Source organism: Pleurodeles waltl, chromosome 4_2 (assembly GCF_031143425.1).
Source record: "Pleurodeles waltl isolate 20211129_DDA chromosome 4_2, aPleWal1.hap1.20221129, whole genome shotgun sequence".
Classification (NCBI taxonomy): Eukaryota; Metazoa; Chordata; class Amphibia; order Caudata; family Salamandridae; genus Pleurodeles; species Pleurodeles waltl.
Window position 1 is genome coordinate 472,575,381 of NC_090443.1, and position 23,234 is coordinate 472,598,614.

The following is a 23,234-nucleotide window of genomic DNA, read 5'->3' on the forward strand; positions in this document are numbered from 1 at the left end:
AAGCATGAATCTACTTGGACTAGAACTTTGGTCAGTCTGGCACTGCCAGGTAGCCCAGCTTGAAAGGGCCGGTGTACACTTCCCTGGGCTGAGATTGGACTGCAAAACACCCCACACACGGGCTTCTTTAAACTGACTCATATCGTCATATGGCAGTGCCAGACTACCAGATTGACCCAAATTCCAGGTCAACACTGGCCTTTAGTAAAGCCTCATTTAACTCACAATGATTGCGTTATTTATAATTTAACTCCGACAATGTTTAATCTGAAAATGTGTGGGTGATAACGGTGACCTTGAGGTCTGCTATCTCTAAACTGTACCTTGCAGTGTGGTGGTAAAGGTTGCTCTGACCCCGTCATTGCTTCCTTCCCCTGTCACGTAGAGGCAGTGGTCGAGTCCAGTTCTCAACCCCAAGCACTTGAACACGCACAGACATCCTGTCACACCACCTCCAGAAGGGCCAATGTTTATTTTAACTACGCTGAATACGTTAAAAAATCGCCTTTAAGTCATTTCACATTGTTAAAGGTTTTGAGTCATGTTTTTAGAAGTTTGTAAAATATTTTATAGATACAATAAAAATGTGCAATAGGTTTGTCGTCACACCTACGCGTATGCAAATTTAATGGTGGGGCAGTTGTCTTTAGCCCAGTGGAGTTTTGTAAATAAGATGAGGGGTTCTTTTTCTGCCTTCTGTTAAAAAGTGTTATCGCTTTATACCACAAGGTTCATTTTTATCGCCTCCTTTGGCACTGTTTGGGGGTTATAAGACTTGTGGAACTAAGTGGGGTGCGGGCATTTGGGCTATTATTTCTTGCTCCTGTTGTTTGAGACTTCTTGGTTGTTTTGTGCTCATTTCCTCCATGTGCTCCCAAAGGTCTGGCTGTGGGTGAACAAACGGAAGGCTCCCTGGGAGTAGGCCTTGGAACTTATCACCATCCCAATGACAAAGAAGAAACAAAGGGCCCATATTTATACTTTTTTAGCGCCGCATTTGCGTCATTTTTTGACGCAAAAGCGGTGCAAGCTTGCAAAATACAATTGGGGCATATTTATACTCTGTTTGCACCGAATTAGTGTCATTTTTTTTTACTCTAATTCGGTGCAAAACTAACTCCATATTTATACTTTGGTGCTAGACCCCTCTAGCACCAAATTTATGGAGTTAAAGTCATTTTTTGAAAGTGGAGACCTACTTTGCCTTAATGAGATGCAAGGTAGGCGTTCCCGTGCAAAAAAATGACTCTATGGCCTTAACGCCATATTTAGGGGCATATTTATACTCTGCGGCATATTTATACTCTGTTTGCACCGAATTAGTGTCATTTTTTTTTAACTCTAATTCGGTGCAAAACTAACTCCATATTTATACTTTGGTGCTAGACCCATCTAGCACCAAGGCCCTGATTTAAACTTTTTTTGCACCGCATTAACGTCATTTTATGATGCAAAAGTGGCGCAAACTTACAAAATATTGGCCCTTATTTATACTTTTTGCTGCAAAACTGCACTAACTCAGTTTTACACCAAAAAGTTTAGCACCGGCTTGCACCATTTCTGTGCACCAGCCAGGCACCATATTTATGGAATGGTGCAAGCCGGTGCAAAGTGTAGGTTAGAGTTTAAAAAAATGACTTTAGTCGGGTGTGGCTGGCAGTATAGAAGAAGAGGGTTTAGCACCAAAAAATGGCTTTAGGCAGGTTAGAGTAAAAAAAAATGACTCTAACCAGATTAGCGTCATTTTATGGTGCTAAACCTACCATGCCACATGACTCCTGCCTTAGAAAAGACAGGAGTCATGCCTACCACCCCAGTGGCCAGCACAGAGAACAGGGGTCCCCTGGGCATGGCCATTGCACCCTGTGCCATGTATGGGGGCCCATCTCAGGGCCCCCTATGGCACTTTCAAAAATAAAATGCACTTACCTGTACTTACCTGGGATGGGGTCCCCCATCCTCGCAATCCCTCTAGTGTGGGTGGGGGTGCCCCTAGGGCCTAGGGAGGGCACCTCTGGGCTTATTCCATGGTGTTCCACCATGGAAATAGGGCCACAGGTCCCCTAACACCTGCCCTGACCCTGGTCTTAAAAAATGGGGCAAAGCAAGCTTTGCCTCATTTTTTGACCCCTCCTCCCTCCCTTGCACCATTTTTACATGGGAGTATAAATATGGTGTTAAGGCCATAGAGTCATTTTTTTGCACGGGAACGCCTACCTTGCATCTCATTAAGGCAAGGTAGGTTTCCACTTCCAAAAAATGACTTTAACTCCATAAATTTGGTGCTAGACGGGTCTAGCACCAAAGTATAAATATGGAGTTAGTTTTGCACTGAATTAGAGTTAAAAAAAAATTATGCTAATTCAGTGCAAACAGAGTATAAATATGCCCCTTAGCGTCAAAAAATGATGCTAATCTGGTCAGAATCATTTATTTTGACTCAAAACTGCCTAACGTCATTTTTTTTTAAGCTAGCCTACCCTTTGCACCGGCTTGCACCATTCCATAAATATGGTGCCCAGCTGGTGCTAAAAAATGGTGCAAGCCGGTGCAAAACTTTTTGGGGCAAAACTGCCTTAGTGCAGTTTTGCACCAAAAAGTATAAATAAGGCCCAATTGTATTTTGCAAGTTTGCGCCGTTTTTGCGTCAAAATGCGGCGAAAATGCGGTGCTAAAAAAGTATAAATATGGAAGGTTTATAGGTTTATTGATGGGGTAGGTGGTGTGTACCTGGCTGGGTAACACCCAATTATTTGTTAGCCCTGTCTAATCTGGGCTTACTGTGGACTCGTCCATCCTCTCATGTACTCGCTGGCATTGTGGCTTTCTTGATGTGTAGTGCATGTTTTACCAGTTAACCTGTCCCTCTCTTGATGCCTCCTTCCCCTGGTGTCGGCTCACATCGAGGGCTTGCTTTGGATTCGGACGGTTGAGTAAGGCTCTTCTTCCTATGGCTGTCTTCCAGCTGCCGCTGTGCTTTGAACCACTCCGAACTGACCTAGGAGTCCATTTCGGACCCTTTAGCAAAAAAGCTTCACAACTTGTTTTATATTTAAGGGAGTGACAAATACAAAACTAGCGCCCAACTCCTCATGAGTTAAACAATGTTTTGGGTTAACTGAGATCGGGGAAGAGGAGGAAAGAATCAACATTCCGTAAATGCAGTGTTTTTGTAAGCAGAACCAGTTCCAGTTTACAGACTCCTTGCTCTGGCTCAGCCAGTAGGAAGTTTTGGATGCTGTCAGTAACTCCTGTTCTCTGCCGTTCTATGTACAGTGGCAGGGATGTGATTCAGTCAGAGTGCATGGGTTTATCGCCTGTGCTGGGTTAGATAACCCTTATTGCTCGACCGGCTCTGGGCATTGGCAGCTGTTAATTGCCCTCACCCTCGTTATCTCACCTTGCCTTCGCCATGGACCCAAAGGTGTGTGTGGGGAGAGGATGTCAATAAACGGCAGTTATTACGCTCGCCAGACTGGACACCCTAAGCACGGAGCAGTGAGGTTTACATGTCTGTTGCTGCAGAAGGAGCTGGGCTTGCAAAGGTGCACTTGCTTCATCGATGCAGGAGAGGGATTGGCGACCACTCAGAGCAGACCCGTCGTTTGACCCGAACCCCCACAGCAGCAAGAATAGAACTACATTGTAACATCGCAGGCGGGGAGAAAACCAAGGATGAAGAAACATGTCAAAGAAACTCCCATACGAAAGCACAAGGGATGAATAAAATATAAAGATAAAAGACAAAGTAATGAACACTACCAAAACAACAACACAGAAACCCGATGAGATTAGCCCAGGCAAAACGACTGCAGGGCAAGTAATTCTCCAACAAAAACAGAAGTTGCAACAAAACACAGTGTGTATTGTGTGGATCAGCCGCTATCTCCCGCTGATGCAGGCCTTAAACAACATTACTCCCGTGTTGATCATGGACAATTCTATGTCAAATTGCTTTATGTTTTTGTAAATGTTTGAGCACTAACCTTTTCCTAGCTCACCGTGGAGCGCTGTGTGTGGGGGAAAGGGTGAGACAGTGGTAAGAGCAAAAACATAAAAGGTATTTTGTCGTTTTCATCGCTCCAGTTCTGTTAAGTACGTTTTTGCAAAATTAGAGATTGCATGCCCGGTGATTACGTTTCAGTAATTGCAGGGATTAGTTCAGATTTCAGGGTGACAGAGGACTCCATATGGGGGAGGGGTTCTTGTTAGGCATTGGGGAGGTGGGAGCTATCAAAACAGCTCTTTCCTGAATTGGAACTGTCTTGGTGTAGAAGCATGTCATTGCAGAGCTCAGCGTAAAAGTGCAGTGGAGGGCTCTTGCTTTCTTCTAAGACGACATCCAACCGCCAGCTCACAATGGTGCAGAACTGGAGCGGCCTTCCAGAACGTTACCCAACTGTCACTGATGGAAGGCCATGCCTTTCTTCCTTGTGCATCTCTTACTAATAGAATGATTCCCATCCTTCCCAAACTTCAGCAAACTCACACAGATATAGAAATGTTCATGTCTTCAAGGATGCCAGCCAACATCCACCTCTGGTTGATGATAAAACATTTTATCCATCTGAAACGTCATTCAACACCCACCTCTTACTGATGTGAGAACATTTCATTTTAATTAGACTGCATCCATCATTCATCTCTCCCTGATGTGAGAACATTCCACTCTAATGAGACTTCATCCAACACTCATTGCTCAATGATGTGAGAACATTCCATTCTAATGAGACTTCATTCAACATTCATCTCTAACTGACGAGAGAACATTCTGCTTCCTTCTGAGACTTCATCTCTTCCTGATGTGAGAACATTCCATTCTAATGAGACTTCATCCAACATTTATTTCTTACTGATGTAAGAACATTCCATTCTAATGAGACTTCATCCAACATTCATCTCTCACTGATGTGAGAACATTCCATTCTAATGAGACTTCATCCAACATTCATCTCTAACTGATGAGAGAACATTCCGCTTCCTTCTGAGACTTCATCTCTTCCTGATGTGAGAACATTCCCTTCTAATAAGACTTCATCCAACATTAATTTCTTACCGATGCGAGAACATTCTATTCTAATGAAACTTCATCCAACTCCCATCCCTCACTGATGTGAGAACATTCGATTCTAATGAGACTTCATCCAACACCCATCTCTCAGTGATGTGAGAACATTCCATTCTAATGAGACTTCATCCAACATTCATCTCTATGTGATGTGAGAACATTTCATTCTAATGAGATTTCATTCAACATTCATCTTTCACTGATGTGAGAACATCCAGCATTCCTTCAATTGAGAATTCATCTAACATTTGTCTTTCAGTGATGTGAGAACATTCCATTCTAATGACACTTCATCCAACATTCATCTCTCACTGATGTGCGAACATCCAGCATTCCTTCTAATGAGACTTCATCCAACATTCATCTTTCAGTGATGTGAGAACATTCCATTCTAATGAGACTTCATCAAACAGTCACCTCTCTGTGATGTGAGAACATTCCATAGTGAAACTTCATCCAACATTCGTCTTTAAGGGATATGAGAACATTCCATTCTAATGAGACTTAATCAAGCATTCATCTCTCAGTGATGTGAGAACATGCTATTCTAATGAGACTTTATCCAACATTAACCTCTCAGTGATGTGGGAATCTTCCTACATTTCATTCTCTTAAGACTTGATTCATCGTCTGTATCACATTGATGTAAGAATTCACATTCATCCCAAAACGTTACTACATCTCTCACTGACATAGGACCATTCCATTTTAATGAGACTTCATCCAACATTTATCTCTCAGTGATGTGAGAACATTCCATTCTAATGAGACTCCATCCAACATTCATCTCTCATTGATGTAAGAACATCCAGCATTCCTTCAAATGAGACTTCATCTAACATTTTCTTTCAGTGATGTGAGAACATTCCATTCTAATGAGACTTCATCAAACATTCATCTCTATGTGATGTGAGAACATTTCATTCTAATGAGATTTCATTCAACATTCATCTCTCACTGATGTGAGAATATTCAATTCTAATGAGACTTCATCCAACATTCATCTCTCACTGATGTGAGAACATCCAGCATTCCTTCTAATGATACTTCATCCAACATTTGTCTTTCAGTGATGTGAGAACATTCCATTCTAGTGAGACTTCATCCAACATTCATCTCTCACTGATGTAAGAACATCTAGCATTCCTTCTAATGCGACTTCATCCAACATTCGACTTTCAGTGATGTGAGAACATTCCATTCTAATGAGACTTCATCCAACATTCATCTCTCACTGATGTGAGAACATTCCATTCCAATGAGAGTTCATCATTCATCTCTCAGTGATGTGAGAACGTGCCATTCTAATGAGACTTGATCAAACATTCATCTCTCACTGATGTGAGAACATTCCATTCTGATGAGACGTCACCCAACACCCATCTCTCAGTGATGTGAGAACATGCCATTCTAATGAGACTTCATCCAACATTAACCTCTCGGTGATGTGGGAATCTTCCTACATTTCATTCTCTTAAGACTTGATTAATTGCCCGTACTATATTGATGTAAGAATCAATCTTCATCCCAAAACTTTACTAAACACCCATCTCTCTTTGAAGTAGGACCATTCCATTCTAATGAGACTTCATCCAACATTCATCTCTCACTGATGAGAGAACATTCCATTCTGATGAGACGTCACCCAACACCCATCTCTCAGTGATGTGATAACATGCCATTCTAATGAGGCTCCATCCACCATTAACCTCTCGGTGATGTGGGAATCTTCCTACATTTCATTCTCTTAAGACTTGATTATTTGTCCGTACCGTATTGATGTAAGAATTCATCTTCTTCCCAAAACTTTACTAAACACCCATCTCTCTTTGACGTAGGACCATTCCATTCTAATGAGACTTCATCCAACACCGATCTCTCTCAGTGATGTAAGAAAGTTCCATTCTTCGAGGACTTCATTCAAAGTTCATTCCTCAGTGCTCTACCAAGCTCCAATGTTTCAACATTTCAAGACTTCATTCACCATCTGTATCTCACTGATGTAGGAATGCACCATCCTGGTGTCGCCCTGCTTGGGATAATCATGGGGTGGAGAGTAGGCTCAGAAAAGGCTTGCATTGACGGATCTAGTACTTGCTAAAGGAGCAAACGCAAGACATTGAAGAGTTCCCACCACTCCGCCTATAGCTGCATGGTGCAGATATGTGGACATGTGTACAGTGGTAGAGGAGGCAGTGAATAAAGCCAGGGGAAACCCCCAAAAGCATAAGAAAATCGTGGGGTGCTTGACCGTACCAGCTTTACTCTGCAAATACAGAGGCCTAGGTCTGTGATGTTGAGCTGTTTCACATGGTTAAAGCCCCGCCGGCCATCATGCTTGCAAACTGGTATTCTTCCTGTCCCGTGAAATGAACTGTTTATCCTTTTACGAACTGAGCCGACTGACTAGAATGTGGCAGAGTTGTAATGCTACTCTATCTACCGGTGTTATTAACGCATTTAAAACCGATAATAAGAAAATTTAGAAAACAATGCTCTCTGTTTCTAAAACTCCAGGCAACATCCACCCCTCTCATTGTCGCCAGACCATTCCATTCTCCAACACCTTATCCAACATCCATGTCTAAATCTTGTGCGGCTGTTCCATTCTTCCATAATGTCATCCCACATATATGTCTCACTGATGTGAAAATGAATATTTCTTTAAAAATGCCATCTACTACCCATCACTCCTAAAGTAGGGCAAAGCCAAATTTTCATTAGCTTGTTGTGATACGAAAAGGGTAAACAAGTTTTTGCTGTAACGTGCTTTTTGCTTAGAAAGGAATATTTGAAACAAAGAAAAGTTGTCCAACAAAATTATTTAACCGGAAGACACAGTGTAGGTTTTTATTTATTTTTAGGGTACATATGGCAAGATGCAGTTGCTTCGCAAAATGTACTTAAAATGAGTATTTTTAGCTTTGGTCAGCAAACGAAGTGGCCAGGAATGACGGTGCTGACAAATACACAATGATAACACATAGTGGACACAATGCTGGCACATAATTTGTGATGGAAACAAATATAAAAGACCCGCAATTCTTCCGTGTGAATTGAAGATCTCCAAATCAGCAGGCCCATGGAAAAATACGGATCAACATGTCAGTTAATAGGTTGAAAGCTTATTTAGCAAGGTACAATGCTCGCTTTTAAAATACTAGTTTACAAACACTGTCTCATGGCTATATTTATGCTGGCTGCTGTGTCACAACTGAAAAGGAAAAATGCAATAAAAATAGAAACTGAAGATGGTGGATGCGTTGTAGGGCAGTGCAGGGTTACGTTTGAGATCACCTCGAAATCATCACGAGACTCCAACAGACGACGGCCAAAAAATAGCCGCCAGGATGCTTTTTTCGAACTCCACCACAAGAGGGTGGAATAATGCGCAGTATCAGAATCACATATCAGTTGTAATTGCAAAAGCACAGATAGTCACAGTTTGAGCCTGCTATTCTGTGATTTATCCATATTTTCTAGGCATCCGAAAGACTTATGCGAATTCAATTTTTTTCTGACAGAAAATACCGATTTCTCTTCTGTAAAGGATCATGGCAGAAATGTGGTCTGTAGGTGAATGGTAAGTTAAAGAACAAGGAATGAATTTCGTCTGGACTCTAAATGGGCAGTTTTAGTACCAGGAGACTGGAGTTCTAGTCCAACCCCAGTAGACCAAATCGGGTGATCATGGCCATAATACTTTACTTCCCTAATGTAGGGTCGGACTACGAGCAAAAATAGAGCCGGGCAAAAAAATAAAAGTAGACTTTGTTAGAGAACCAGATAGCGTAAAAAAGGCCCCACATTTGGAAATGAGGCCAGTTTTAAACCCATAAGGAAAAGGTCTATTGGTATTTAGCAAGGTATGAGGGACTGCATACATTTGTGCCTGCTGCATGCAACGTTTGTGACAATATCATGGAAATCAACACTACTTAGGCACTAAGATACTACTAATGAGTTGGAACCTTTGCTCAGGCAGTGTTGGCACGTAAAAAGTAAAAAACAGGTATTACTACCACAAAAGTGGCACATTAGACACCATAATTTCCCTTTCCTTGTCGCATAATTCAATCTAGTCATCCCCTGCCATTTAATTTCATACAGTGCCCTTCATTCCTGTTCCCAACTATGAAAAGTGCCAGGTTTTAATTGGTGGTCAGTGACCACCCTCCTCTTCGTTTTTTCCTTGCTGCTTGTGTTTTTTTTTTCACTTCAGTGACCTTTATTCCCCCATTGGACGGGATGTTTTCTTCTCTCATGTATTACCTGATAACGTTGAACTTCAGCAAAGTTCTGTTTGCAAGTACAAAGTACCACGTGTGCATTTGTTGTTAGCCAGTTTTAGAGTTTCCCTGGACACAGTTCTTTACAAAGGGGAAAAACATACACAAGGGAATAAGAAAGGAAGTTGTGAATTAAAAAAGTGTAGGTCCTTAAACCTTTTAAGTTGATCTAGTAGGGGCACCACGGTGCAGCTGTACTGATAACCTGCTTTGGCCTCATCAGGGTAGCTAGCAAATCTGAAATAAGCAGGTTATATGAAAGAACAGTCCTATATGGTGCAAAGTACTAATACAGATTTGCATGCTTTACATAATAACACCATCAGGCACGTCATATGGAGCCAAGCAATGAAATGGAGACAGACCAGTGTCCCCCCACTGGTTCACCCAACTCGGCTATCAACAAAGTAACTAACAGATGGAATGCCCTTTCCGTAGCTGTTGAACACTGGATCAACACCCTTGGCCTCCAATCCCTCGTTGACAAGTGCAACCACATCAAACATTACTTCACTAAGATATACAACATTAGATCCGACACAGACAACACAAAATAGACACTCTCATGCCAAACTTAACAACATCCTCAAATCATTCAAAGCCACCTCCTACGATGGCGTCATTTTACCATCACCCACAGTGAAATCTCTTTATGGTGATGTCTTCAATCTCCCTCCTATCATAAGCATCAATTTCCCTCCCAACATGGGCAATGCCTTCTCCAGCCAAGGGAAGTTGCTGGATAGCCTCAAAATAAGACAGATCCCTCCACCTGAAGAAATCTGCTCTTGACCCAGATGATCATATCAACTACTCCCATCACACACCTACTATTAAGTGCAACAGTAATTGAGAAAGCCGCCTCTATCTAACTACAGCATCAGGATATTAGGGATAGCCTTCTACACGGCTATCAATCCAGCTTTAGATTATGGTGCCACATGGTGCTGCCATTAAAGAAATCTATGATGCCTACCACATCATTAGGCCCCTTAGATTTTAATCAGTCTTTGAACAGCCTTGACACAATTGACTGCAAAGCACAGATCCACTCCTTAGAACATGGATGGGTGTCTCTGGCAGTCGTACAGTGATTCATCTCCTACCACATCAATTGCCACCAGCTCATCCTGACGGGAAACTTTAGATCCGAGAAACTCCTCCTCCAGTGTTCTACAAAGACCCACCTTCTCCCTTGTCAACTTCAGCTGCTACATGGAATCCCAAGGTTACATACTTACGGACAAAAACAAAGGTCCATAATTACAATGATGATGCACAACACTTCCTCAAAATATCCACAGATGGTACCATTTAATGATTTAAAATCTGTCTTCTGCTAATATAGAATGAGAGGGCAAGCACCAACCTAAAACTCAATCGAACTAAGGCATAATTCCTCTTATCTGGCATCAGCATCAAATAACTAGACTTTTAAGCTTGGCTATTCGAGATTAAGCTCTTTTTCAGAAATGAAACTCCCATGTGTGCCCTTCCAAAATGGGATGGGGGGCAGAATGGGGACCCTTCTTGTTTTATAGCAGAGCATTCCAAAGAGGAATAAGAAATCATTAACATTATGGGGGTTTCACTTTCACTTTCTCTTTGAATGATCTCAGCAGGATCCTAGCGCCTGGATACCCTCCCAGGTGATTAGATGCACTTTACAAATTCCAATTGGTTGATTGATTGAATTATACTAGTATATAAATATGAGGGAGCACAAAAACTGATAAAAAAACAATTCTGAGGAAGCCATCTTGCACCATTCCCTGTGGTGTGGATCGAGCTGGCTTGCTACCGTGGTGAGCAGCTTACATAATTAAGAACCACTGAATTCACAGGAACAGGAATTTCCTTCTTTAAAACATGAGATTGTTATTCATGCAGTGGGGCTTTCTCGTGTCAGTTAAAAAAGTAATAATAATCACTTTCAATATTTGGCAGAAGCACAGAGGTGCTACCAACATTTGTGTTCACTAGATTTGCATGTTCATTCTTTCACTGCCTGAACCTGCGCATCTTGTTGCCTTTCTGATGTCACTATATTTTTAGAGCACAACCCAGAGGTTTTCTGTTGTAAAAATCAGTGGAAGCTATAGCTGGAAGATGAAGCAAATAATGGATTATTTGGCCAAAGCTTAGTGGCTGGGTGGAACTGGCCCACCCTCTCCCAGTTCCACAGTCATTCAGAATCACCACTGTGTTCAGAGAAGTTACCTGTCTGGATCCTATGCAGATTGGTCAACAGTGATCCAGCAGTTTGAATTCTGGGTGCTGTTACCCCAGACACTCAAATTTATATAGGTCCATTGTAATTTCTGGGACTGTCTTTCCTTCGGGAGCATCGCATACTGTCAGCCACAGAGGCGTACAGCAGTGGGTGGATGCACACGTTCAGAGTTACCAGGGCCTTGGTTACCTGCATGGCAGAATGCACTATCACTGAGTCAGTGCAGTTCTGCTGGTTGATCCGGTTGTAAAGGTTGATATTCCGTAGAACATGGTAGGGCACAAAAGAGATGGCATAGAGGGCAACCACAGAGAAGACCATGAGCCACACTTTCTTCTTCTCAAGCGCGCTGAGGCTCTCACTCTTGAACACCGTCCAGGCGATAGAGACGTAGGACAGCAGGGTGAGTAGAAATGGGATCCCACAACCAAAGGCAGCCAGGAACAGACTGTAGGGTATGTACAATGTCAATTCAACTGTACGGGCTGTGCCGATACACTCAGTGTGCAGAGGATTCCGGAGATCCAAAGCCGAGAATTTGAACACTGGAGCTGAAATTCCTGCCACAAGAATCCAAGTAACTAAACTAATGATCTTTGCATGTTTAGGCTCAATCCTGCCATGCGCATACATTGGGTACACAATAGCTACATAGCGGTTAAGGCTGATGCATGTAACAAAAAAAATGCTTCCGTAGAGGTTGCAGTTGAAGAAGAAGCGCTCAAGCTTGCAGACGGGTGAGCCAAAAATCCAGTTCTTATCCATGGCATAGTAGGCTATCAGCAGTGGCAAGGAAAGCGTATACAACAGGTCACTCACAGCCAAGTTAAAAGAGTAGATGATGCCTGTGTGCCAGGTCTTCTCTCGGGTGAAGAACAAGTAGATGGCCAGGGCATTGCCGCAGATGGCCACAAGGAACTCCAACCCAAAGATGGGGGGCAGGTACCGGGTTTGGAATTCAACAAAATACTCGCTGCAGTTCTGCATGTCTTCCTCTCCGTAAAACTCGTAGAGTACCTGAAATTAATAGATGAAAGATAATAGTTTATTTGTTTAATGCAGCAATTTTCAGCCCACTCTGTCACATCAGTCTTTGAACCAATGCCCTTTGTATTATTATATATGACCACTAACTAGTCATACCCAAAGCTTCTAAGTGGAGCTTATAACTCTACCTGTGGCTACTGACGGAAGCTGACCCGTGCTCCTCATTCCCTTATCAAAGAGGGACATTTCATTGCCCTACCACCAAGCACCTGGATGTGTCCCCTCAGAGCACTGTCTAGCCACTTTTGACTACGGTCAAGCGATTGTGGGCTTTCAGTGGTTTCAAGATGCATTTTTATCCGCACCATTCATAATTTCATAACACATGTAAAAGCAACCTAAAAGTTCTTCTTCTGAGATTGATAGCATGGGTGCCATTAGCTTGGGTAACGTAGAATCACCTCTACAGGATTAGAAACTGCAGAACCGCTGTAGAAAGTGCTGTATGAAAAAAGTATTATTAGACAACAGAGCTATGATTGTTTCAATATTTCCAGATTAAAATTAGATATTGATGCTTCACTATTTATGGTCTAAAGGCCTTGACGGTTGTGAAGACAGTGCAGAAGACCACTGCATTAGTATCTTGGTGTTGCGGACATCTCCTCTGCCTCCAACAAGGTCGATCATCATTTGCTTTGGTTGCTTTCTGCTTATGGGTTACCAACTGGTTTCCCCTAGCCAGACTCTGTATGTGGGTATCAGATTAGGGGTTGCATGTGCAGCCAAAGAAAATTAGAAGGGTGAGTGGGGTCAAGTAAGGATTGGTTTTAGCCCCACTCCTGTTCAATCATCAGTATATAGCCAATCATCCACTGGTATTCAATACTGGGCACATTTCTTAAAAGATAGAGTGGACTGCTCTGCCCACTGTTAGCTTATGTCAGAGGTCTTCAAACTATGGCGCACGCCCGGGGGGGCACAAGTGCGTCTTTAACTACTTGTAAAGAAGATGCCTTGAAGTGCAATTTTGTTTATTTGGCACACTTACAGACTTATCTTCATTTACAGTGTGCGATCCTGAAACCCATGTGGTCACAGGGTCAAAGAAGTGGCTGAAAAGATCAACATATTCTGTAACTGTCTTTTTATTCTTTTACTTGTAGCACATATAAAATAAAAAGAAAAACACAAGTTAAACTAGAGGGTAGGAAATGTATCATTTTAGGTTGTCAAATCTCATTTGCCTAATCCGTTCACTGCAGAGTTGCTGTGTGTGCAGACTGTCACAGAAAGTAATCCTAGTTCCGTAGCGGGAAATAATGGCTGTGTAATGTGTATTTATAGTGCAGCGCAGTCCCAGTCGGTAACAGAAAGCACTATGAATGTCAGTCATTATTGTTATCTATAAGTATATTAGTGATAAGTAATCGGACTATACCGCAGCACGTTTTTATAACTGTCCATTAAAAGAACAGAATGCAGAACTCACCTGGTAATATCATCACTTCACCTCTCAAGAAAAATACATATTTATCACAGTTGAGCTCCAAGTAACTCCACCAGTTAAAGTCTATACTGGCACAGTGACTGGGATGGGGCAACATAGGAGATCAAGTTTTGGCAAGGGGTGGAGGATATATCCCACTTGGTAAGGCAGTAACTATTATCGGCGAAGCAGGTGCAGTGGCCTGGGGCACCAGGGTCTGAGGGGGCCACTGCATTACAGTTAAGTCTTTCTTTAAAAAGAAAAAGGGTAAGGGGGCTTATTTTCCTTGCTAGCGTTAGGGATGAGGGCACCTCTCCTGCAAAAAAGGAGGCAACACATGGGAGCTCATTTTTTTTCTGAAAGGGAGGAAATGTGGCCGAATGGTGAGAGCTAATGACTTTGGAACTGGGGGCCAGGTTTAGGTCCTAGTGTTCGCTCACCATTGTGTGCTTCTTAGCAAATCATCTAAGTTTCTTGAGTCTTAAAAAAATCTGGCCTTGTGTAATGTAATTAAAAGAGATGTCTTGCTACTCAGGACCATGGTTATCATTACTGCAGCAGGTGTAGCTGCATTTGGGCTGAGGAGTGTGATGGGCTTACAGCACCCCAAATATGGGAGCAGATCGTTTTGGCTAATTTATGTTTTTGTTACATGAATATGCTCTTTTGTAAGTCTCACATTTATCGTGGAATATACAGCATAGAAAACGTCTCCCTAAAATAATCCTATAAACCATGGGCCCTGTGCTCAGTCCTGCCCCTCCCCAATCCTTGCCAAGAAGGTCGGGGGGGGGGGGGGAATGACTTCAACATTTTTTATTTGGAGGGGTTTAGAACAAAAACATTTGAAGACCTTTGGCTTATGCTGATGGTACCACAGTTTTGGAGCAGTCCTCATGAAGTCTCCAGAGAAGACGTGCACTAATGCAGTTTTTCCCAATTGCTTAATATTCATCTTATTTATAAAAAGACCAAGGAATTATTCTTTTGTGGTTAGGTGTAGTAACTATACTTGGATAATTGTGGATAAAAAATAGTAACCATTAATGAATGTGTGTATCTCGGGTTGACCTTTGACCAGAAATTTTCTAGGGTCCCACACTGCAATTTAAAAATAACTATGAGCAATTTAGGAGATATGGTGGCTTTTAAACTCTGTAATGCAGTTTATGGGGCTTTCCACTAAACCATTCGATAAACACAGCTTATCTCAAGACAGTGTTTACCATGTTGTAGAGTGAGCTACCTAGGACTGAAAATCCATACACGATCTTAATGGGAGTGAGAGGGAATCCTGGAAAACTCTTTTGGGGCATACAGAGTTCACTCTGTTATCTGTTAGAATTGGTTGAACTTAGTGCTTGAGATATGACAGCGCTTCCTCAGATGCCTTTATGACTTTTGTACAATATCTTTAATGCTATATCGTCTACCATATTGGCCTTGGTTCTAGTCACCTGTTGTGGTACCCCTAAAGTGTCTAAAGATTGATCTTTGAAATATTACCTTGATGTGAATATATAATAAATAATACAAAAGTATAGAAGATAATAAAATAAAAGCAAAATAATAAAAATGAGTAATACATTTGGCCTGTCAGACGTTGACTTCACTGACTTAGTTTTTCCCGGTCTAGGGGATTCTTTTATAACAGTGGCACAACCTGTTTGCATGAAACAACACATATGAGATTATGCAATTATTTAGGTTATGAATACAGAGCACCACAGTACCTCATTAGTCCTCCATCTACTTTTCTATTGTGTTTAAATGTGTTGCTCAATCGCACAATCGTACAAAGAGGACAGCTCCCATTGTTAATGGTTCAAGATGGATTGGAAGTGATTTGAAAGCTACATCACAAGCATTTGGAACACATCTTGCACACGTTATTAGAAGTAGTGGTAAAGTAAGGTAGACAAAGCCCACAGAGGTGGGAGAAATATGGCATTTGCTGCCAGTACTCACCTTTTTTATTTACCTTTGTACTAGAGCACTTGCACTCCATGAAATGTATTTAATACAATAAAGGCAGTATCTTTTTTCTGCATTAATGCGAGAAACTGTGCTATTATTCTGGTTATGGAAAGGTGAACTTTCCGGTGCCACGTGGATGCTTGCACTTTCGGCGGGCTCCTGTGTAATGTGAGTTTGAGACATAAACATACATATCCACATTTAAGGTTGTCAGATTTTGGGATCACTCAGAAATGATGTTCTATGAGTTATATCAAGTACAAATAATTATTTCTGATGCTAACCAGCATCAACAAACAGCATTGTCAAAACCATAAGGTATAAAAGGCTCGATCTGTTGGCATTGCTAAAGATTGTTATGATATGATGCTGACATTACAGATGTGGATGAATTTCACTGGCAGCCATTAATAAAAGCCACATCTCGAAAACCTGGTTATTCATTAGACTGAAAGAGACACAGTTCTGAAGCAGGTGTGAGGGCAGATGCTGATCTGCTGCCTTCCGTGAGACTCCAAGGAGATTGTGGAAGTATTAAAATAAGACAGGGAAACTCAAAGTAAGGTCCGGGGACTCCCTGAAGGTATTTGAAGGCGTTCTTATGTGTGATAATGAACAAAACGGAGGAGAAGGGAAATAAAACAATCTCTTAGGGTCACAGAATTTGGTCAAGTAGGGAAGCCAGGATTGAGCCCAGTTTTCTGGTTTCACATTGTGCAGTTCAGTCACTAGATAGCTATGTCTTTCCTTCTCTCATTTTACATCAAAAGTTAATGTTTTGTTTTTAATTCCTTGCACATGAGTTTAGAGTGTGGGTGGCAGACAGGAAGCCTGGGTTGTCTGAGGTTCCAAGAAAACTGTGTGCTGAGTCAGAGCCAAGCATCTGGCTCGAGTGTTTAGTGGATTGTTCACCTCTGTCACATAATGACAATCAAGAGGACAAAGGCATAGGAAGGATATGATTTGATTATCATCAAAAAGTTTGTTAAAGCAGAAGTACAAACCCACAGCCTAGGACTCTTTGTTTCAAGATTCATAGTGTTCTCACTACACCATATTTCAATGAAAGTACTATAAGGCTTGGTGTTCTCTCATTTATGATTAAATAAAATGATGTTGTGTTACAGCCCTATTTCATTATTACCAATGTTTAGTTTGATTTATGTTTTTCCTATCACTGGTTTAAAAAAAAAAAAAAAGGAGTAAAGAAAAAATAGTTCTGAAAATAATTGCCCACGAGAACACGGGCTGTCACAAGGGGGGGCCCAAGAATTATTTTGAAAAAAGCACTATGGTTCCATAGTTTACAACTTGCTCTAACCAACCGGGTTGTGATAAGCAGGCTGCTCTCACCAAAGATATGCCATTGTGCTGTGGATCCTGCCCAGACTTGAAATACAGATTTCACAACGACAATATTGTTAGAAATGGGGTTTCTAGTTGGCAGAGGTATTCACCTTTGTCCAAATAGGGACCACAATCCTAGTCAGGGTAAGTCACACACAATCAAAATTATTCTGTGCCCATCCTCTGGCAGCTTGGCACTGAGCAGTCAGGCTTAACTTAGAAGGCAATGTGTAAAGTATTTGTGCAATAAACCATGCAATAACGCAGTGAAAACACCACAAGAATACACCACACAGGTTTAGAAAAATATTAGATATTTATCTGATTAAATTAAGGTAAAAACAATCAAGATTCAATAATCACAAGTTGAGATATCACTTTTGTAAGTTTAAAAAGAGTCTTATATCTTAGAAAACAACAGTTGTCTCTTTTTACACAAAGTACCTGGTTTGCGGCAAAATTACCACGCACGGAGACCGCAGAGGAGGAGATGCGTGAAAAATAAGGTGTACGTCTGATTTTCCAACATGGCGCAGACGATGTGTTGTTTCTTTCCACGCTGCAAGGGGCTTTGCATCGATTTCCGGCACGCAGTCTTAGTTCCTCACTGTGATGCAGGGATCTCTGGACACCCAGGGACAATGTGAGTAAAAATCCTGGGTGTGCAGGAAGAAGTCACAGGAGTTGCGTCAATCCAGCAGGGCAGTGTGTCGAATTTCCAGTCGCTACACAGGCGCTGCGTCGATCTTCCCTTGGGAAATCGGCTGTGCTGTGATTTTCTGGTTGCAGGGCAGGCTGTGTGTCATTTCCAGCAGGCTGTGTGTCGATTTTCGGTGCACAAGGAGTTTTCTTGAAGAGATGACATCTTTTTGGCCCTTGGATTTCAGAAAACAGGAGGCAAGCTCAATCCAATCCCTCGGAGAGCACTTCTCAGCAAAGTCAGAGGCCAGCAAGGCAGCAGGGTAACAGCAAGGCAGCAGTCCTTCACAGCAAAGCAGTCCAGGTGAGTCATTTGGGCAGCCAGGCAGTTCCTCTTGACAGGTTGCAGGATCTGGTCCAGAAGTGTCTGATTTGGTTGGGTAAGGGACCCAGTTTATTTACCCCAAAAATGCCTTTGAAAAGGGAGAGACTTCAAAGAGTGTTTTTGAAGTGCACAAGGTCGTCTTTCAGTACAGTTCTGTCTGCCAGGGTCCCAGTAGGGGGTTTAGCAGTCCATTGTGTGAGGGCCGACCACTAGCCTTTTAAATGAGAGTGTCAGGCCCTTCACCCTCCCAGCCCATGATGACCCATTCGGTATGCAGATGAGTTCATGTGTGACTGAGCATCCTGTGTTTGTGGTTGTTTGGGTGAAATGCACAAGATAGCTGTCAACCAGCCCAGCCCAGACGTGGATTGGTAGGTAAAGTGTTAAAGCCAGAATTAAATGTCAACTCTCATGGTGACATGGCTAACACTTTCCATCTTTTCCATGTCTAGTGGTGGAGGCTGGATATTTGTGTTTGACCACATAAGTGAATTGCACACCTTGTTGTGGGGTCTTTGCCATGGATTTTTTATAGCACTTAATAGAACTTCCTTATAAGCACTCCTAATATTTACAGATAAGAGTCTCAAGGTATAAGTAGATTGTGAGGCCTAATATTGTTTTCATTGCAATTCAATAATCAATTTACTTCCTTTGTGCACTTGACTCACCAAAGGTAGAGATAGGAAGCAGGGAAGGCATACCCCAGGGTGTGGTAGAGGAATAGTGTCTCATATAATGCATAAAACAGTACTGTCAAATGTATGACTCTTCTAGAGACTAAGGGCTGACTTTAGAGGGCAGTATGCCCATCTTCCACCCTTCCCATCTTACAACTCAGCCCCTACCCTACTGGCAACAATGCAGCCCCTGGTAACACCACAGACCATACTTTTTGGCCCCTTGGAAAATGTTTGCAAGTAGCTATGGAATAGGAGAACAGTCTGCCATATCTGTCTTGCTTTCTTAACTCTCTCGGGCCTATGCTGACCAGAAGGGTGGGATAAGGTGTGTGATGCTCTTATGACACCTCCCACATCACCTTTGTCTGCTGCATATCTGTGAATATCAGCTGCAGTTGGAGTGTCTACATAGCGCCTGCTCCATAGAATATGTAAGTATTTTTATTGAATGTTTGCCAGCGATTTCAAAGCCTGTATTTTACAGAAAAGTGAGTCTAAACTGAGTTATTTCCCTTATTTCACAATGCTGAATTAATTTGCATAATATTTTGTTTCCCTAAACAAACAGAAAAATGTGATACAGTATTTTATCTTTCTTTCAGTGCTTTCACAATAGAAGCGCTGATTTTAGACCATTAATCTGGAAGCCTTACTGGCTCACTCTTGCAGGCCCATCTTTGATGCAAGCATCTACCAATGAATGCTCCACAGTGTGTGAAAATCAACACTGTAAACACAGAACCCTGTCAGCAAAACATTACAATGTCCTAAATTGCAATTTATTTTCTTAATTTATATACGTTTTGTATGATGTACGATATAGTGTGAATGTACTACAAAATAAAAGCTGATTTTAGAAGGCATGTTCTTAATTTCCTCACAATGTTCTTAGCATTTAACATGTGATTTAAAGTAATACACAATGTTGCATAAAACATATTTGAGTATTACACATTATCCTTAACAAAATCACACATTCTTCAAAACATTGAAAGACATTTCTGCAGTCCCACCTTAACAATGAATACTAAACAGATGACGCCCAAATGTTCTAAATATTTCTAAAGAGGATTGAAGTCAATTAATAAATCATGCAATATAAAAAATATAGTCTACTTCCTCTCACCCACCCCCTTACATGTTGCTTCTTTTACCTGCCACTGGCCTACCATGTACTATACGCCACTGTACTCTACTCTCTGCCACAGTACTCTACTCTGCAACACTCTGCTCTATGCCACTGTACTTGACGAACTGCACTCTATGCCATAGCACCTCTCTACTCTATGCCACCACACTCTATACCACTCTACTCTACACCACTTTTCTCTGTGTAACTGCACTCTATGCCACTGCACTCCATGCCACTCCACTCCTCATCCTCTACATCACTTTACTCTGTGCCACTGCACTCTGTCACTGCACTCTACTCTTCATCACTGCATTCTATGCCACTCTATGCTGCTGCACTGTATGCCACTGCAATTTACTCTGCACCACTCTATGCCACTGCACTCTACTCCACTGTACTGTACTCTGCACTACTCTATTCTATGCCACTACACTCTACTCCGCACCACTGCACTCTATGCCTCTGCACTTTCTGCCACAGCACTCTTTGTCCGTCTACTCTACTCTGCAGCACTCTATGCTACAACTCTGCTCTGCTCTACTCTGCACCACTCTACTCTACCTCACTGCACTCTGCCACTTTACTTAGCACCACTCTACGTCACTGCACTCCATGCCACAGTACTGTACTTTGCACCACTCTAATCTATGCCACTGCACTGTACACTACTGCACTCTATGCCATTCTACTCTACTCTGCACCACTCTACTCCACTGCCCTCTACTCCAGTGCACTTTATGCCACTCTGCTCTGCACTACTCTATGCTGCTGCATTCTACTCTGCACCACTCTATGGCACTGCACTCTATGACAGTCCATTTTACTCTGCACCACGCTACTCCACTCTACGTCACTCCCACACCACTCTACCGCACTCTGTGCCACTCCACTCTGTCACGCCACTCTACTCTATGCCACTCACTCCAATCACACAGTGTCACTCTATGACACTCTACTACACACCACTCCACACAATGTCACTCTACTCTAAGCCACTCTACTCTATTCTACGACATTTTACTATCTACTCCACTCTACTCCACTCTGCTCTGTGCCACTCTGTTCTGTTTATGTCCAATTCCACATGAACTCTAGTCTACCCAATTCCACTCTATGCCTTTTTACTCTACTCAGTTCTACTCTATGCCAATCCACTCAACCACTGCATTCTACACCACTCTACTCTATGTCACTCTACTCTACAACAGTCTAGTCCACAGTGCTCTATGCCATTCCACTCTACCCTATGCCACTCCACTGTATGCCACTCAACTCTACACCATTCTGCTCTGCGCCACTCCACTCTATGCCACTTCACTGTACTCTAAGCCACTCCTTGTCACTTAGAGCCATTTGAAGTCACTCTTCTCTACTCCACTCTAGCCACTAAACACCATTCTACGCCATGCCACTCCACTTTACTCTAATCCTTTCTGCACTGCTGAGCAAGCTTGCTAAAAGACTCTTGTCATGCGACCAGAGCAGTGAGCCAAATAGTCCAACCGCACCTCCCCCTTGTCCCAAAGTTTTTTATAAAGTTGTGCCCCAACCAAAGTACCTGCTGCTCCTAAGGTGCAAATCAGAAGAGTTTATGTTGTAATTAGCGAGGTACGACAAGATTTTTAAAATCAAATTTGAATCATCCAATATATCTTTCACAATAATGCCTTTATTTTCTTCAACAAACAAGAAGACAGCCAACACATTTCGTTCACCATCTGTGAACTTCCTGAGGGCATAACAAGTCTCTCAGCAATGTGATATACTGTAATCACCACGTAAGCCAGCCCTCACAATCATACATATTCTTTTACCATGGCGTCCTGCTGAGTGTCTGTAACAGCTATGTGAGCCGATTATCATTGTGTGATCAGAAGTTACTATATGGTGCATAAAAGGCATATCATGCTGGAATATGTTTGATTCTGAGGTCTGGCTTACGTGGTAATTACAGTGTATCACGTTGCTAAGAGAATTGTGTACTGTGTCGTGGGGAGCCCACCCTGAGGACATGGTTGTTTCCCTGCCCGCAGGAGCCTTGGCAGGGAAGGAATGTCTGCTCCCATCAGGAGGGAGCTTTAAAAATGCTCCCACTGGGTGGGAGCAGATATGTTTTTTCCTGGCTGTACTCTTGCGGACAGTAAAACTCAGATTGCTCCCTCCTGAGGAAAGCAGGCAAAAACAGCAGCTTCCACCAGCCTGGAGCAATGCTGGCTCCTGCTGCACCGAGGATGGTTGCATGCGGGGAGCCTGCATGGCCACAGGGGCCCTGCATATGCCCAGTGGTGTGTGCCCCGGGTAGGCACCAAGGTACCACATTAGGCCACGGGGTAGGCTCCCTAGGGCCAGTATTGGCTAGAGGGTAACCACTCACGCCCCTATAAAAAAGGTCCCAAGGTGGGGTCCTGAGGGCCCAAAGAGGCACAGGAAGGGGGCCACCCTTCCCCGCTCCCTTTAAAAAAAATGAAAGGCCCGTTGGAGGGGGTCTCCGGGGCGTAAAGGTTTGTTATAAAATAAAAAGGGGCTGGGGATGAGGTTCCTGGGGCCCCAAGATGCTGGATGGGTTGGGGGCAGTGGATAAATACATATACAGATCTATATGTAAGAGAGAGGATAGCTGTGTAATATGGTCCAATATTGTCATCTTGGGGTTCTGGTGACATTAGAAACCGGAAGGCTGAATGGTTTGTAAATGTCATCAGAACCCCAAGATGGTGCTAAAACCGTATTAGAAATGAAACCTGTTAAGTGGTTTTTAAATTGCATGTTGTTGTAGTTAGCTTGATAAAGATGTCTTCTTCAAAATGCACTTAACGGGACCTGGGACACACTGGGAATGGACATAGAGAGTATAGACGATGTAGACTGGGAATCTGCAGTGATCCATGTGATCCGTGTGCGGCTCAAAATTTCATCTGTAATTCTGTCACGTTTATTTTCAGTCATGGCATGAAGGGGCAGCCAATCCCCTGCTGCGATTGACCTTCGTCTGTGCACAGTAGTGG

General features: G+C 42.5%; 1 protein-coding gene across 2 annotated transcripts in view; it reads right to left on the reverse strand.

Annotated features, from left to right (window-relative positions):
• Positions 1-7,904: 7,904 nt before the first annotated feature.
• P2RY11 (purinergic receptor P2Y11) overlaps positions 7,905-23,234 on the reverse strand; it is a 143,545-nt gene continuing 128,215 nt past the window's right edge. For both annotated transcript variants that reach the window (XM_069231808.1, XM_069231809.1), the window contains exon 2: positions 7,905-12,607. In XM_069231808.1, the coding sequence (XP_069087909.1) occupies positions 11,657-12,607 (951 nt within the window). In that variant the 3' untranslated portion in view covers positions 7,905-11,656. The remainder of the gene's footprint in view (positions 12,608-23,234) is intronic.